This window comes from Protopterus annectens, chromosome 9.part0 (assembly GCF_019279795.1).
Source record: "Protopterus annectens isolate FY-2018-M chromosome 9.part0, PAN1.0, whole genome shotgun sequence".
Taxonomy (NCBI): domain Eukaryota; kingdom Metazoa; phylum Chordata; order Ceratodontiformes; family Protopteridae; genus Protopterus; species Protopterus annectens.
The window spans coordinates 1319110372-1319129347 of record NC_056743.1 but is presented as its reverse complement, the minus strand read 5'-3'; the positions used below and the strand labels follow the sequence as shown (position 1 = coordinate 1319129347).

At 40.3% G+C, this 18976-nt stretch overlaps 1 protein-coding gene across 3 annotated transcripts in view; it reads left to right on the top strand.

Moving 5' to 3' along the window:
* VAMP5 (vesicle associated membrane protein 5) overlaps positions 1-1434 on the top strand; it is a 432229-nt gene extending 430795 nt beyond the window's left edge. For 2 of the 3 annotated variants that reach the window (XM_044084293.1, XM_044084292.1), the window contains exon 3: positions 808-1367. In XM_044084293.1, coding sequence (XP_043940228.1) covers positions 808-1002 — 195 coding nt within the window. In that variant the 3' untranslated portion in view covers positions 1003-1367. Of the gene's footprint in view, positions 1-807 lie in introns of all 3 variants that reach the window. The other variant, XM_044084291.1, reaches the window with a different exon arrangement.
* Positions 1435-18976: the final 17542 nt, after the last annotated feature.

Sequence of the window (18976 nt, the reverse complement as noted above, 5' to 3'; positions counted from 1 at the left end):
ATGTGGATGTCAAGGGTAATTAGCTTATGGTCATGCCTGACCAACAAGGGGGTGACCATAGGTGTGGAGCATTGATTACCCATGTTGGTAATGACCAGGTCTAGGATATTGGAGCCCCTAGTGGGGCTAAGGATTAGTTTATCCAGGGCGTTGGAATTTATGAATTCCAAGAACCGTTGGGCAAAGGAGTTGAAATATGAGTAGTTTTCCCAGTTAATGGCAGGGTAGTTAAAATCACCCAGTATTCGGGTGGTTGTATCTTAATATTTTCCAGTATGTTTAGAAAGGTGTAGTGAGAATCTTGGGGCATGGTGGGGGATCTGTAGCAAGCTACAGTTTGGATTGTAGTCTTACCTAGTGTTAGTTGCACCTGGAGAATTTCAGACACATTCTGTTGGGCACCTAGCCTGGTGTTGTGAATATCCTTGGTGAATATGGACACTCCTCCATCTTTAGTGTTTCGGTCCTGGTTTGGTGACCGAAACGTGTGGTAAGAGTTGTAGCCTGGTATTGTAGGGGTGCTCTCTTTATCTAAAGGGACAGCTATGTGCATGTTTTATTTTTTCCATAAAGTTTACTTTTTTATTGTTAACATTTACTAAAGTATGTCCTTTGAATTTTTTTCTGTCAGCTCTTTGCCAGTGACTTTCTATTGACAGTTATGTGTAAACAAATCCTGGCTGCCCACAGAAGTGAGATTTCATGTTTCAACAGGCTAATCAGGCTGTGCAGTCAATATAAGTTTTAACTTGTATAACTCTTGAACTTGTAAGAAGACTGAATGCCACTTTTTTTTCTGTTCTTTAGAGTGATGCCTTCGTTAAGACCACCAAAACAGTGATGACACATCAGAACCGGCGCAACAGAAAGTTAAATTTAATAATTATTGGCATTGTAGTTGTAATTCTTGTGATAGTGTTAGTGGTAATTGTTTATTTTACAATTCCAGCAACTGCAACCACTACCACTACCAATACTCATACTACTACTGCACCCAAGTAAGGCAGCCTATTAATGAAAGCCTACCACATGAATGCAGTGACTTTTCTTCATTTGTAGAATGTGCTGTCATTTCCTGCCATAGCCGAACACAGAAGAGAGACATTATTTGCAGAATAAGTCAGATAATTGCAGATAAAATTAATCATCTGAAGACACCATCCAGTATGAAGGTGGATAACAGCCAGAAGACAAATCTAGATAAATTTCAGTTGTTCTTGTTTCATCTTTGTACCTGTGACTGACATTTAAACTCATTGTGATACTGAAATTTGAAGTGTCTTTCAGCATGCAAACCCTTATGCTCACTGAGCATACATCTTGTGCTGAGTTGTGTTTCCAGTCCCATCATGTGTTGTTTTACACTAGTCATTGCTGTGTGCATTGTGGTTCTTTGTTTTCCAACTTATTAATTCATTTCGTCTGAATTTTGAATTTGTCTTCATTTTACTGTTAATATTTTTAGTGCTCAAAACTCCGATGTCACCACAGGTTAAAATTTATTAGGAAGCTTTCAGGTCTACACCCTTCATCAGCACATAATCAGACTAACATTCTCCACATTTAAATAGAAGGACAAATTCAGTCACATGATAAGCCAGCCATACAAAAACACAATGCTAACACCTTATTTGCATAGAAAACCATGTAAAAACATATGTATGTAGAATATATAAAAACAGCATCTATAAAAAGAATGCATTCAACAAAATCCCTAAAAAACATATGACATAAGGTCACAAAATCTCCTTACAAGATGATATACAATACAAAGATATATATTACAAAAATACATCATAAGCTTTCTTTTTGTCGCTTAATTAAAACAGGTTTCAAGCTAACAGTACTGTTCAAGCCGGGTGGCTTATCAGCTTGCAACCGGACTATCCATTCATATTCTCTTAGCTGTAAATAATTATCAATATCACCACCCCTAATTCCTAATGTTAATACAGAAACAGCCCTAAACTTAAAACTATGCGCAGGAAAGTCCAGTATATGCCTAAACAGCCCATTAGTTTCAACCTTTCTTCTTATTTCGGACTTGTGTTCTATTATTCTGCTTTTTAACTTCCTTGTAGTTTTTCCTACATAAAATACATTACATTGTGAGCAAGTTGCTACATAAACTAAATTAGTTGTATTACAATCAGCTCTACAATGAAAAGTGAAACATTATTTAGATACAGGTTGCTGATAGTCTCCTGTTGTTTCAAAAATATCAGCACAACAAGTGCAGTTCAAGCATTTATATGTACCTGCTTTGGCCCATGCCATTGCTGTCTCATTATTAAAGTCCTTAAAACACAGCATCTGTTTCATTGTCTGACCATTCCTAAAACAGAAGTTAGGTTTAGAGCCTATAATCTCTTTCAATTCAGACTGGGCCATTAGTATAACCCAATTTTTCTCTATAATTTTACAAACTTCCTTGGTGTTATTATTATAAGTAGTGATGAACCTTACAATATTATCTTTTTTTAGTAATCTTTCTCCCTGACCTACTGACACAGGATCTAAGCGCCCATTAGTCAAGGAGCCAAAGACGGGTTTGTAAACACCATTACGCCCTCTCTGGACTTCATCGTAAACTGCATCTATATTCGATAACAGATAACCATTCTTGACAAACTCACCCCTCATCTTATTTATTTGCTCTAGGAATCTGTCATCATCTGTAGTAAGCCTACTAACTCTAATTAGCTATGATTTCAGAATCCCTTTATAAACATATGATGGGTGCATACTATTCATTTTCAAATATCGTGCAGCGAACACTTCCTTCCTATGAACCATTGTTTGTAACCTACCCTTATCCTTGTAAATATTAACATCTAAAAAGACTATTTCTTGCTCTGAACAATTCATCTTAAATTCAAGGAAGTCTGTAGTTGCATTCAAATAACATATAAAGCTTTGTAATTCACACAGTGTCCCTGTCCATGCAAAAAAACAGTCATCAACAAATCTACAGTAACAACTTATAAAATGTCTATATTCATTACTTTCATTTAGCACAAACTCTTTTTCCCAAACATAAAGTACAAGATTTGCAAATGTATTGGCCACAGATGTCCCCATGGCCACTCCCGTTAGCTGTTGGTATGGAATTCCATCAAATATAAAAACATTTTTAGTTGACACCAATTCCAATAAGAAACAGATATTTTCTATCTCTCTCGGTAACAGAGTTGATTCTATCATTAATACTCTCCTAATGGCTTCAATGCCATAATTTATCGGAATAACGGTAAACAAGGAGACAGTATCTAGTGTAACTAATAAAAAATCTCCATTATCCTCTGCTCTTTTCTTATGCCATATATCAAGTTTCTCCAAAAAATGCAAGGTATCTTTCAATATTGTCTCACATTTAAACAAATATTTTGCTAAGACTCTTTGTAGATACTTAGAAATTGGCTCTGTGACCCACCCCTTACCTGAGACAATAGGTCTCAGAGGTGGGATAAGGGTAGGTTACAAACAATGGTTCATAGGAAGGAAGTGTTCGCTGCACGATATTTGAAAATGAATAGTATGCACCCATCATATGTTTATAAAGGGATTCTGAAATCACAGCTAATTAGAGTTAGTAGGCTTACTACAGATGATGACAGATTCCTAGAGCAAATAAATAAGATGAGGGGTGAGTTTGTCAAGAATGGTTATCTGTTATCGAATATAGATGCAGTTTACGATGAAGTCCAGAGAGGGCGTAATGGTGTTTACAAACCCGTCTTTGGCTCCTTGACTAATGGGCGCTTAGATCCTGTGTCAGTAGGTCAGGGAGAAAGATTACTAAAAAAAGATAATATTGTAAGGTTCATCACTACTTATAATAATAACACCAAGGAAGTTTGTAAAATTATAGAGAAAAATTGGGTTATACTAATGGCCCAGTCTGAATTGAAAGAGATTATAGGCTCTAAACCTAACTTCTGTTTTAGGAATGGTCAGACAATGAAACAGATGCTGTGTTTTAAGGACTTTAATAATGAGACAGCAATGGCATGGGCCAAAGCAGGTTCATATAAATGCTTGAACTGCACTTGTTGTGCTGATATTTTTGAAACAACAGGAGACTATCAGCAACCTGTATCTAAAGAATGTTTCACTTTTCATTGTAGAGCTGATTGTAATACAACTAATTTAGTTTATTTAGCAACTTGCTCACAATGTAATGTATTTTATGTAGGAAAAACTACAAGGAAGTTAAAAAGCAGAATAATAGAACACAGGTCCGAAATAAGAAGAAAGGTTGAAACTAATGGGCTGTTTAGGCATATACTGGACTTTCCTGCGCATAGTTTTAAGTTTAGGGCTGTTTCTGTATTAACATTAGGAATTAGGGGTGGTGATATTGATAATTATTTACAGCTAAGAGAATATGAATGGATAGTCCTGTTGCAAGTTGATAAGCCACCCGGCTTGAACAGTACTGTTAGCTTGAAACCTGTTTTAATTAAGCGACAAAAAGAAAGCTTATGATGTATTTTTGTAATATATATCTTTGTATTATATATCATCTTGTAAGGAGATTTTGTGACCTTATGTCATATGTTTTTTAGGGATTTTGTTGAATGCATTCTTTTTATAGATGCTGCTTTTATATATTCTACATACATATGTTTTTACATGGTTTTCTATGCAAATAAGGTGTTAGCATTGTGTTTTTGTATGGCTGGCTTATCATGTGACTGAATTTGTCCTTCTATTTAAATGTGGAGAATGTTAGTCTGATTATGTGCTGATGAAGGGTGTAGACCTGAAAGCTTCCTAATAAATTTTAACCTGTGGTGACATCGGAGTTTTGTTTGGATTCTGCTTCTACAAGATTTCGTGTTTTTTCTGCTGTGGAATATTTTTAGTGCTCCCATTTTTTAAAATACCTTAAGATTTTTGCAGAAATTTTAGTTTTACCATAGAGAGTTTGTGAAGCTAGACCAGCTTTGGACTGCTATAGTTGATTAGATTTTGGATTCCTTATTAGACATTCAGATTTTACCCCAAGATTGCTTCATTTCAGTTGTACATTTAAAGTTAATTGACAAGCACGCAGCTGTTCTTACTCTGTTGCTAATCCTTGCATCCATCTATCCATCCACAACCTCTTTTCCCATTTTTGCATATGGGGTCAGGTTGCCACTTCAGCAGTGACAGTCATCTAGAGCCAAGGTTTACACTGCCGGGTGGCTAGCCCTGCCACTGTAGTTCATTCATACCACACACTCGCATGCACACTCACACCTATGGACAGTTTAGAGTGTCCACTGCACTTATTGCATGTCTTTGGAATGTGGGAGGAAACCGGAGCACCTGAAGGAAGCCCACACAACCACAGCAAGGACATGTAGACTCCACACAGAAGGTACCACAGCTGAGAACTGAACCGGGGAACCTCTTGCTGTGAGGCGACAATGCTATCCACTGCACCAATAAATGTATATCACAAAATAATGTGAGTAGCTTTCTCTTCTCTTACATAAATCTGTAAAGACCTAAAAACACAGAGTGTAGTTATTTGGATTTGCAGGTACATCTATTTGTGATGCCTGTGTAATAACAGATGTGTATGTGACCATGATACGTATTATAGGTTCCTTGGTATATACTAGGCTAATGACCTCTTGAGCCTTTATAAGCCTAGCCAAGCATCCAAAGTGTATCCCACAAGTTTATGTGCTGGCCTTGTTAAATCTAGCCAAGCTGCCCAAATGTATTGCATTCCACAAGTTTATGTGCCTTAGATGTTATTTTAAGGGGAAGATGTAAGCTAGGGCAAGATTTATAGGCTGCCTCTGTCCATTAGAGACATAGGTGCTAGACCCAAGGTATAGTTGCAGTTTTCCATCCACTGGTCCAGGTTTCTCTTGAATACAGTTAGGGAAGACCTCAAGAGCTCTGCTTCACATGGATGAGAACCCTGTTCCAGGGAAGAGGAATTCTCTGAGATACATACCTGTCCCTAAAAAATGTCCTGTTTATATCGCAAGCAAAAGTTTGAATGTCTAGATTGAGTAATTCTGATGCTATTTGTTTTTAAAAATATGTAAAAAAAAGGTCTATCAGAGTGAGATCCAATGATGCCTTGTATGCCAGGCATAGATCACCTCTCAACACTTTGTAGGAAACTTACAGAGATAGGGTTTTCAAGTTATCTGTCTAGGACATTGTGTTTACATCCTGTATTCTTTTTGTGAGGAACCTCCGTCAATGTTCCATTTGTTGCGTGTGCCTGGCTAACTACATAATGAAGGGGGTGTTGTTCTCAATGATGGGCCTAATGAAAGCCGAGTACAGTGGAACAATGACTTCCTTGGACCTAGACGCCATACCTTGCTTATAAGTTGAGCAACATAGAATGACTTCCTTACTACCTTAGACACATGTTGGTTGAAAGCCAGTTCACTGTCAACACTATTGGTTCTATTCTTAGGGGTGTGTTATCAATAAGGTAATTTCTTAGGATGGCTGGCTTTCCAAAGGGACTGTTATGCATTTCTTGGCATTCAGTTTTAAGCCATGGCTTTGGCACCAGTCATTTGTCTGTGTTAGTCCTTCCTGTAGGATGTTACTTTCTTGGAGGTATTCTGTGACTGCTCCTAGTTTCTAGACTTCTAAGAAGGATACAAAAAAGGAGTGGATCTAGCACAGAGCCCTGAGGGACTCTGCTAGTGAACAATCACTTTGTGTAGGTGATCTCCTCTATCCTAACTTCTTGGGTCCTATGTGAGAGCCTGCTAACCCTCAGCACATAACATAGAGGTTTATGTCTAATATCCATAAGTTTGCTTACAATGCCTGGGTGGAGTATTGTATCAGATGCCTTAGCCTGGTCAAGTTAAGCACTGTTTTGCCCTCACCCACTGCTGTGGTGACCTTCTTAAAGAAGTCCACCAGGTTGAGTAGGCTTGATCTGCCTTTCGTAAAACCAAACTGGGTTGGCTTCAGTGTTTCAAGGTTTTTCATGTCCTTATTAATCATTTCCATGATAATTCGTTCCATGCCTTTGCATATGAAACTAGTCAAACTTATGGAATAGTAGTTCCCGTGGTCCATTGATGACTTGTCCTTGTGCAGAGGGATGACCATTGCAGTTCACTATTTGTGCGGCACAAAGCCTTTCTGGAGGTTGTGGTTAAACAGTGACTCCAGTGTTACAGATAGGTCACATTTCAGGCTATTTTGGAGGCATCCTGGGATATTATTGCAGCCCTTCAATGTACTGTGCTTGGTCTTACAGAGTGCAAGCAGGACCTGCTACTTAGTGCTAGTTGGTTGATTTGTTTAATGGTATTTCCTGGGGGGGGGGGGGGGTGGCGGAGGGAGAGGCAAAATTGGAAATGAATTTTTCAGCAAGTAGATTGGCGTAAGCTATGGAACCTTGCTGGCTAGGCTTACATAGGCCCTTGGGCCGATAGCCTAATACCTACCTATGAACCTATGACCCTGTATCCTCCGGTTCACTGTAGGTGGTTCCATTTACAATCAGTTATGCACACTGCTCTGTGCTGCCTTTGCGATTTTGGGCACAGCTAAAGAAAACCAGTAGTTTTTCTTTGGTCAGGGACTGTCTTTACCTCACTTTGACTTTAGTAGACTTAATTTACCCTTTTAGCTATTTGTTTAGATTGACAAATGTGTTTTTATCATGCTGGGTGTAGCCCTTCTTAGTCTTAACTGTGACTTTTTCTTTTGTTGTACAGTCTGTTTGTGTTTGGATTCCACCAGTGTGGATTGTTTTTGAATTAGTTTTGGGCTTATTTTTGGTAGGGACAGTGCTCTCTCTCTCTGTGTATGTATATATATATTTGACATGATTGTACAGGGCTTCTGTGAACAGTTCTGTGTTGGCAACTGTGTTATCGGTGTGTGGAGGAGGCCTGAAATTTTGACAGGCTATCTCTTAACAGCGGAAAGTTTGCCTTTGAATAGTTCCTAAATGTTAAGTGGTTAGCCAGGGTCACAGAGCTGATTTTTATTATGAAGGAGACAGCTTTTTCATCTGACCTTACGGGAGAGGACACAACAGTGGGGTGGAGAGGTACAGCTTTCTATCATGTTTATGAGTACCAAGTCAAGTATGCTTGCACTCCTAGTGGGTGTATGGACTGTCTGGTTCACAGTCTTAATGGTTACAAAGTCCAGGAATCTCTGTACCTATAAGTCTGGGGTCATGTAATTATCCCTGCTTTTAGTAGGGCAGTTGAAGTTGCCCATGAATATGGTATTGGGTTGAGTGATGAAAGTCTCCAGAAAGTCCACATACAAGCTATGGGTTTCTTGAGTATTCTTCACATAGATGGTGACCTGTAGCTTGCATGAATATTATGTAAGATTTTGCCTGTGGAAGTCTTCCCGCTGGCCTAAATGTGTGGAAGGCATTGTAGCCCTACAGTATCAGGGTGCTTTCTGCAGCTTTAAACCATGTCTCAGTAATTGCACAAATATCCACATTCTCCAAGGAAAGAAGAGCCTGGAGGGAGTGGACTTTCTTATAGATTTAGATTGTTACTAGGCTAATGACATGGGGTTCTTTCTAAGCTTATCCAAGCTTTTTCAAAAGAATAATGATGTCCTGTATCCAAACAGGACATTGAGGACTAAGCATTTATAAGGTATCTCTCTCCATAACGGACATGGTTGCCAGGCCTTGTGTAAATTTCCTGTTCCCCATCCACTGGTCTAGGTTGTGCTTAAACTGGGAAGTAGATGAACTCAGCTTCACGTGGATGGGAAGCCTGTTTCATAGGAGGGGCAGACTCTGGGACACATATCTATCTCTCCAGCACATTCTGTTTAAGTCACAGAAAAAATTCAGGTCCCTAGACCTTGTATTTCTCATACTCTTTGACTTACATATATGTAGGACATTCATAAGGGCGTTGTTTGCAGATGTCTTGTAGGCCAGGCCTAGTTCAGCCCCTCAGCATCTGTAGGAAACTGAGTAGAGGGAAAGGGCTTTAAGGAGCTCTGCATAAGGCAGGTTTGTTATGCCTTGTCTTATTTTTGTAAGGAACCCCTGAGGTCACTCCAGTTGCTACATATGCCTGGTCAGGTACATACCAAAGAGGGCATTGTACTCTGTGATTGGTCAGATAAGAGCAGAGTATAGTGAGATAATGACGTCTTTGGACCTAGATGCCATACCCTTACTTATATGTTGTGAAACATAAAAGGATTTCCTCACCACTGTGGCCACGTGGTGGTCAAAGTTAAGGTTACTGTCTATGTGCATACCCGGATTCCTTACCACTGGATTGACAGGTAGGGGTTTATTATCAACATGGTAATTAGCTAGGATGGTTGACTTCCCAAAGGGTACAGTTATGCATTTGTTAGTATTGAGTTTAAGACCGTGGCTTTGGCACCATTTGTTAGTCAGAGGTAAACCTTCTTGAAGTGAAGAATGCTAGTTCTACAGGGTATTCAATGATAACCCCCATTTTGCAATCACCTGCAAATGTAATCAGCCATAAACCTTCAGCATTTGCTTCCATTTCAGAGAAATGCATGCCAAAAAGGAGCAGGCTCAGTACTGGGACCTGGGGGGCTCCGCCACTGACTGGCCTCTTGGTGGTGGCAGTGACCTCACCTATTTTGACTGCTTGGGTCCTATCAGTGAGCCAGTGGGCTATCCAGTAGATGGCAGAAAGGGTTTATACCTAATTTAGTGAACTTCTGTATGATGCCTGAATGGATGATTATTGCATCAAAAGCCTTGGCCAGACCAAGGTAAGAAGTGAGCACAGACTTACCTTCATCCAGTATTTTGGTGACCCTCTCAAAAAGTCCATCAGATTTAATAGACATGACCTTCCTTTAACAAAACCAAACTGTGATGGGTCCAGCATTTGTAGGTTACTTGTGTCCTCATTTATCATGCCCATGATGTTTCTTTCCATGGCTTTACTTATGAGACTGGTAAGACTTATGGGCCCATAGTTACCTGGATTAGTGGTTGGACCTCCTTTGTGCGATGGAATGATTGTAGCCGTCTTCCATTCCTTGGGCACAAATCCTGACTGACCCTCCAGCTGAAAAGTGATTTAAGTGGACCAGAAAGCTGGTGTTTCATGCTATTTACTAATCATTCCAGAATGTTGTCAAGGACCATCAGTACAGTGTTTTTGGTCTTGGAAAGTGCATTGATTATCTGTTCCCTAGAAATGGTTAGAGAAGTGGTATGCAGAAGTTCCTTTGGGCTGTCAGGGGGTAATGGGGGAGATTTGAGCTGAACCTGTTAGCCAAAAGGTTGGCAGTGGCCTCCCGTTCAGTGTGAATGATGCCATTTACATTTCTGCACATTGTTGTGTATTTCCCTGAGGTTATGGACATAGCTGTTGAAAGCTTTGTGGTTGTCCTTTGCTGAAAAGCTATTTTTTTCTTCAAATTCAGCCTTTGAAGTATTTTTTAACCCTCTTAGCTACCTGTTTAGATTAGTCAGGACGCTTTTAGTGCATATGGCTTTGTTACTTCTACGCTTGGCCAATATTTTTTTTTCTTTTGTTGTATAACCAGTTGATATGTTGATTCCATCAGAGTGGCTTGTCTTTTGAGTTTGTCTTATTCTTAACACAAGTAGGCAGAGCTCACTGTATACAGCTATCAATATGACTGAACAGTACAGTTTGTTTAGGCTCCTGGCATTGAGCAGTGACACTGTTAGATTTCTTTGTTTTGGTTTTGCTATATCAGAAGGTTTGTCAGTTTGGCATTGCTTAAAAAGGCACTATGAGGAAGGACAATGTTTTAGCCAATATTTGATAGCCTAGAGGGGACAGGTACAGACCATTCTTGTCAAAGCAATCTGGTCTGTTAACCATATCCTCCCATGGAATGGCACCAAAAACTAAGCCAGTTATTGAAGTCAGTCATCTTTTGTTTATATTGTGGCATCTTCCTTGGTGAAGATAGAATGCTGCTTAATACTAGACACATACCAGCATGAGACACATAGTCTGAGAGCTCCATAATGTCTGTCTTCATATAGTCCAAGTCCAGGGGAGTACCAGTTATACTGGTACTTGTGGTCTAATGACTTGAACACATTGTTGGTTTTGCAGATCCTGGCCCCTGATAGAGAAGTGACTGTGATTTTTCTCCTTATTCAGCCTGGTAAGTGGGACATCTGTATATCTCACTATAGAGATTCCTATGACTAAAGTATTAGGTAGTGTTTTGGCTTGTCTTGTGGGCTTTGTAGTTGAGGCTCCAAAGGGTGTGACCTTTTCTGTTGTATTGGTTTTGCCTTAGTGGAGTGCTTTTGTTGTTGCTGAGTATTCTTTTTGAAGGACGAATGTCTAAGAGGCCTTTTGGAGTTTAGGGTAGTTGCTGTAAGTGCTTCAACATGTGTTGGTCTGTGCTGGGTCTGCACTATGTGAGGTTTGTATGATGCATACATTACTGATAAGCTGATTATTACAGTGAATGTTTTTGTGTGAGAGCCTTTCTTCCAGTGACATTGTGTAATTACATCTCTCATATACTGTATCTACTTCTGTAAGGATTAGTTGGATGTCAGTGAACATAAGACAATTCCTTAATTGTCTCAGGGTGCCAGTATCTACTAAGCTGGTGGTGTAGAAATTGTGAAAGTGCCTTTCCATGGTGTCAGGTCTATTTATGTGGACTACAAGGGAGTGGTGTAGTTGAGGTTTACAGCAGGTTAACTTGGGTGCTGTGAGGGTAGAAACTACAGCTAGATTATGGATGGCTGTGTTTGTGTAGCAGTGCTTCTCAGAGTGCAAATAAGTTGCTCTTTGCACAACTGATTACTGGGCAAAGTTATAGGGGCAGCTTTATAGTGAAATTTAGATGTTCATCGTGTTTCACTGTTGCAGTCATTACTCTTGGGTTATCCTGCTGGCAGGCTACCTGCAGTCGGCCTGAATTCCAAAGTCTTGGTCCGGTGTCGGTTGCTGCCACCTCTTCCCTGATGTCAGTGCGCCAGAGGTATAAAAGATGCAGCCAACGCCATTTTCTTCAGTCTTTCTTGCCACACGGTGCCCAGAGCAAAAGTAGTTCGCAAGTGCCAGTCGGCCGACTCCTGAGAGTTTCAAAATCGAATTTCAGATCTGAAGTCTTCATTAAAGCTAAGTACCCCATTGGGGAAACTTTTTTCTTGCTCCAGACCGATGTCAGAAAAAGTTAACAATTGTATTTCTTGTGGGAAGCAATTACCTCATAAGGATTTTCATTCTTACTGTATTCCTTGCCTAGGCCCTGATCACAACGTTGCTAACTGTGGGTTTTGTGCTAGATTTAACCAACGCACTATTAAGCATCGGTACGATTTTGCTTTTCATTACTTTGGCCGAAGGTTTAATTATATAATGCCATCGGAGCAGCCGACAACCGGAGTCTACAAAAAACGCAAGGAAAAGGACAGGCATCCGTGGTCCAAAACTGACGACGAGGCCCCCGCTAGGCCAGTCACCGGTTCTCAGTGAGGCGCTTTCGCAACCCATAACTCCCGCTACCTCAGAGCCACAGGCCGCTACCGAGTCCCACGCAGAGCCGACTAGGTCTCTGGCTACTCAAGGTATTGGACCCTCGGAAACTATTCCCTCAGATGGGTCCGGAGCCGCTGAGCAGACATCGGCTTCTGAGGGTATTTTCAGACCTACACAATTATATGTCAAGCCTACCTCAGCTTCAAAGACAAAGACTAAAACAGCTCGAAAGACAAAGAAACAAGTACAGCATTCTCCTGGACAGACTTCCATGCCTAAGAAACAGATGCTTAAAATGGCCGAAGACCTAATTACTTTGATCAGGGGTTCCCATTCCCCTCCTGATAAGAAGCCTAGGCAAGAGACAGAATATGACTCCTCAGATCAGGTTTCAATTTCCTTTGACTCCTCTTCTGAACAGGGATACTCTCTTCCTCTCTATGAGGATTCTGATGCTGAAGACTCTATTCCTTCAGCCTCTCCTCTTGAGGATTATTCTTTTGGGGAAACCCTGCATACCATGAGGGAGCATTTTCACTGGGAGAGCCAAGATTACTCAGAATCTAAGAAAAGGCTCAGAGATTTTCTTTTACTACCTCAGCACAGACCTCTTACTATTCCACCTGTTCTAGACATTGTAGATGATGTATTTTCAGAGTCTGGCCTGTCTTCTGACTCTTTACCCCCTGCTCCTGCCAAGCCAGACAGATACTACAGGGTTCCAGAGACTCATAAATTTCTATATAAAAACCCTGCTGCTGACCCAGAAACTATATCTCAGGGTCCCAAAGGGGTCAAGGCTTCCACTGCAAAAAACCCTGCCCCTCTGATAGGGATTCTAGGGCACTGGACAGATGGGGAAAAAAGTTTACACTTCTGCTGCCTTGGCTGTAAGGGCTTTAAATTGTCAGTTTCATATGTTTAAATATCAGCAATATTTAATGTCACTGCTTAAACAGAAAATGTTGACAAATTCTGAATGTTCTGATAACAAGGAAATGCTGGATTTATTGCATGCAGCTGAACAAGTGGGAAAGCATACTTTGCAATGTGGTTTTGATTCATTGGAGGCCTCATGCAGGGTCGCAGTTATGGGTTCTGTCATTAGAAGGCATGCTTGGTTAAAGGAACAGAATCTGCCTGATCATGTTAAAGCAAAATTATTGGATGCTCCATTACAGCGTGATACTTTGTTTGGTGTTAAAGCAGAAGAGGTGTTGAAGTAAATGGAGGATAAAGCGAAATCCATGCAGACAGTTAAGGATTTCCTACAGGTACAGCCACCCAGATTTAGCAGGAACTGGCTACAAAGAATTGGTCCTTTCCAGTGTCAGACAGGCCACAATGAGGCAGATACAGATGCCCCAGAGGCAGCTCCCAGCCCCAAGGCTCATATAGGCCTAAACAATGGGGTGCTTCTACCTCCAAAAGTGGAGAGGACAAATCACAACCGTACAGGAAACAGTCCCAATGACTTTCCTCTGCCAGAACCAAGGACTTATCTTTTGGCAGCCTCCTTAGGGGGAAAACTAGCACTTTTTTCACCAAATTGGCACATGATTACTCAGGACAAATGGGTCTTGAACATAGTGTCTCAGGGCTACAGGTTCCACTTTCACACACTGCCAAGAGCAAAAGGTATGCCAGACCTGCCACACAATCAATGGGCAGAGGCACAGAAGCAAGTTTCGTCCCTCATGGACATGAGGGCCATTCAGAAAGTACCACAACAAGAGCAGGGGCAAGGATTTTACTGGAGACTTTTCCTGGTGCCCAGAAAGGACAAAGCCTGGAGGCCAATACTGGACCTGTCTATTCTAAACACATTTCTGGACGTTCCAAAATTCAAAATGTTGACTCTGCAGCAGCTACTGCCCATGCTGGGCAAGAAGGCTTGGCTTGTTACTTTGGACCTAAAAGAGGCATACCTGCATGTCCCAATCAGACAGTCTTGCAGAAGATATCTCAGATTCATAGCTGGCTCAATGCATTACCAATTCTCTGCACTGCCCTTTGGCTTATCTACTGCGCCCAGAGTCTTCACCAAATGCCTGGCACCAGTAATTGCATTTTGCAGACAAAGAGGAATTCAGATATATCCTTACTTGGATGACTGCCTTATTCAAGCAGAGAACAAAGACATTCTACTACAGCATCTGGTGTTTGTAAAAAAGATTACTAATTTTCCTAGGGTACACAGTAAGGAAAAGAAATCAAAACTAGTACCCTCTCAAGAGATAATATTCCTGGGTGCAAGCTTAAATACAACTGCCCAAATGGCTTATCTCACGCCAGACAAAGACAAATGACTTTTTACTTCAAAATGTTGGCAACAAAGACCCAGTTATCTGCAAGAAAAATTCTGCAGGCTTTGGGCTTCATGGCATCCTGCATACTGCTAATTCCATATGCCAGACTGCATATGAGGAAATTACAATGGTATCTAAAAAGTGTTTGGACTCAACATTGCCACAGCCTGGAAACATTAATTACCCTCATTCCCTGCCTGCAACAGGTGTTTCGATGGTGGGCACAGGCCTGTCACCACAACAAGGGACAGCCATTCACTTTACCCACAGCCAGGCAGACACTAACAATGGATGCATCAGATTATGCCTGGGGGGCCCACATGGCAGGAAAATGTATACAGGGCACATGGCCCACAAGTCAGATGCATCTTCATATCAATCAAAAAGAGATGCAAGCTGTTCAGAATGCCTTGACAGCTTTCAAGGATCTACTTCATCCAGGACAACTACTAATAAAGATGGACACTACTACAGTCATGTGGTACATAAACAAGCAGGGAGGCACACATTCCTACCCCCTCTGCAGACAAGCCATGACTTTGTGACACAGCATTGACTTATCATGTTCACCTGCAAGCACAATTCCTGTCAGGAAAAATAAATACTCTGGCAGACAAACTAAGCAGAAAGCTCATGGACCCCCACAAGTGGAAACTGGCTCCACAAGTCTTCAGCATGATAACAAGAAAATGGGGATGCCCAGACATAGATCTATTTGCCTCCCCACACAACTGCCAACTACAGAAATTCTGCACAAGGATTTACCACAAGCAAGCATGGAAAGTGGATGCCCTATCCTTCAGCTGGAAAAACCTAACAGTATATGCCTTTCCCCCACTGCCTCTCCTCCCCAAGGTACTCCTAAAGGTCCAAGAGAAACCAAAAATGATACTGATTTCCCCAGACTGGCCGCGCCAGCACTTGTAACCAGTCCTAAAGAACTTGTCTCAAGGACCAGCCTGGACATTGCCTCAAACTTCTCACTTACTGACCCAACAAAACAATCAGATCCTTCACAGCCACATCAGTACCTTAAATCTGGCAGCATGGCGAATAATGTAGCCATTCAGAACACTCCACTCTCCAAAGCTGTAATGGATGTTATCTTGGAGGCCAGGAGGCCCAGTACCAGAAAATCTTATGCAGAAAAATGGAAGAGATTCTGTGCTTGGAACCAGGAACAAGGAATTGACACGTTTCTACCAAATATTCCTCAGATTTTACAATATTTAACTGAGATGCTGGACAAAGGCCTATCCTTTTCATCAATTAAGATTCATGCCTCTGCCATTTCAGCCCATTACAATACTGAACCACCTATCTTTTCTCATCCTTTAATAAGACAGTACCTCAGAGGGGCCAAAAACATAAGACCCCCAAGAAGAGCACCAATACCTGCATGGGGCCTAATTTATGTTTTGGAAAAACTCACACTGCCTCCTTTTGAGCCAGCCTCAACAACTGATATTAAATTCTTATCCTGGAAAACAGCTCTGCTCCTAGCAATAACCCCTGCAAGATGAGTCTCGGAGTTACAGGCACTCATGACTGCGGAACCTTTTATAATTTTCCATCCAGACAGGGTTTCTCTGAGGACGAACCCTACATTTATGCCTAGGGTGGTGTCCAGTGTGGCCCTTAACCAAACCATTCACTTGCCTACCTTTTATCCAAACCCATAGAACAAGGGTGAGAGACTTCTGCATTATTTGGACATACACAGACAGCTATGCTTCTACTTGGACAGAACTAAAGCTTTCAGAAAGACTGAGCAACTTTTAGTAGCATATGCTGCAGGATCACAAGGAAAGGCTATCTCAAAACAGACTATTTCAAAATGGATAGGCCATTGCATTCATTTCTGCTACTCACAGCATGGCAAATCAGTGCATAAGGGCATTAGGCCACATTCTACCAGAGCAGCAGCCACTTCAGCAGCCTTCCTCAGAGGACTATCAACCAAAGATATCTTAGAGGCTGCAACTTGGAGTTCAGTGCACACTTTTACAAAGCACTACCACTTACCTCTCTACTCTAAATCTAGAGCAGGCTTTGCCACTGCAGTTCTGCAGGGCCTCATAGCTTCTCCTAATCCTATTTAGTCCAGCCACCCATCCTCAGCTTTGGGATTCAACCCAAGAGTAATGACTGCAACAGTGAAACATGATGAACATAGTACAGTTGTGTACCTACCATAAATGTAGATGTTCGAGTGTATTCACTGTTGCAGTCCAGGTTACCCTCCTACCATCCCCCTTTCATTTGCTGGGTCTTATCTGTACTTCTCTATTCTATACAACCTATGCGGTGTATTTGCTTGTAGATGAAGGAAATGTTTACCTTAGTGCATGCATGTTTTTTGGCATAATCTATTTGGCATACCCTTTTGGGGGCACCTGACATCTGCGGCAAGAAAAACTGAAGAAAATGGCATCGGCTGCAACTTTTATACCTCTGGCGCACTGACATCAGGGAAGAGGTGACAGCAACTGATGCCGGACCAAGACTTTGGAATTCAGGCCGACTGCAGGTAGCCTGCCAGCAGGATAACCCAAGAGTAATGACTGCAACATTAAATACACTCGACCATCTATATTTATGGTAGGTACACAACTGTACTTTTCTAAGTGCCTGCAGCTATACAAGGCACTGCTGTATGCTGCTGTTAATGAGCAGTGGATTTTATAGACACAAAAAAGTGGCTAAACCAAATAAAAAGTCAATATGCAACAAAATCTAGAAGATACAAAAAAGTGCACCAGGGTGACACACAATAGCGTTTAATAGTACAAAAATAAAAAACTGAACAGAGGTAAGCACTTTCACAACATTAGTTGCTTCATCAGACAAAGTTAAAATGCACTTCAGCTCTTAAATAACAGCTTAGTCATCAATTAAGCAGAATCAGTGATGTCACAATTAGCTACTATTTAAAGAGACAGCAAAAAAATATATTAAGAGACAGCAAAAAAATATATATACATCTCTATTTTAAAACATATTATCTTAAAACAGTGAATATAAAATATATAAATGTGGATATTTCTAGTAGACCACTAAAAACCTTTTATAAACATAAGAAGTATATGGATATATATATATATATATATATATATATATATATATATATATATATATATATATAAAATGTTAAGAATAAAATAAAACATGTTAAAATAAATCAATGCTTAAGACGTCTTAAAGGGATTAAAGAAGAAGTCCCATTAAGCCCTGGATAGTGTTCAGCATCAAGTTTTAAAATCCATCTTTGCTCATGGCTTTCTGTAACATTTTCAATGTCTCCTCTCAAATTTCTATGAAAATGTTGTAAAACAAAGAATTTAAAAGAATGGGAAGCGTCTGTACGCATAACATGATTAGCAAAGGCATTAGATCATTTATTATTTCTAATATCACAAATGTGTTCTGGAATTCTGTCTTTTAATGGCCTGTTAGTTTTGCCCACATAAAATGCTGGGCATTGCTGACAGAAACTAAAATAAAAAACATCTGTGGTTTTGCAGTCTGAATACTGTTTAGAATGTAAAGTAAAATGCCTAGTTGGATGTGTATATGTACTTTTGTTAAAAATATGGGGACAGGCGCTACAAGTTCTACAGGGAAAAGTACCCTTTCTAACAGATTTACTTGTGCCTTTATATGTATCTCTATTGAACAAGTTTTAGAAACAACAAGTCACTGAAGCAGCACTTGTAGTAAAGTATTTTATATATTGACATAACAATTTTATGAAATGCAAGACTGAATTGTATTTTTATTTATGATGATTACATACTGTTGTACATGATATGTCTACATCTTGTTAGGGAAGCAATGTATCATTTATTCTGTGATAATTTATTATCAAGTGATAGTATTTTGTTTTAAAATAGGATGTTTTTGAGATGTCTAGATATAGTATATGCAATTTGACTGCCTCGGACTTTAGGAAAATGAATGTGGTCACGTTTAGTAATTAATTGTGATGATGTCAGTGTAAGTGTGGACCTATGGTCTTCTGAGTTGTCTTATTTAAATGAATTGTATGTGTTAGTTGTTGTCTGATGAAGCCTACTGGGTGAAAGCGCTAACTTTTTATTAAACTTGGACTGTTTTTACCAGCCCGCGTATTTATTATTGGTTTGCTATGAGAAGCTGATCATTCGTAATGGATGTTCTGAGCCACCGTGTTTGAAACCTGTGAATGTGTTT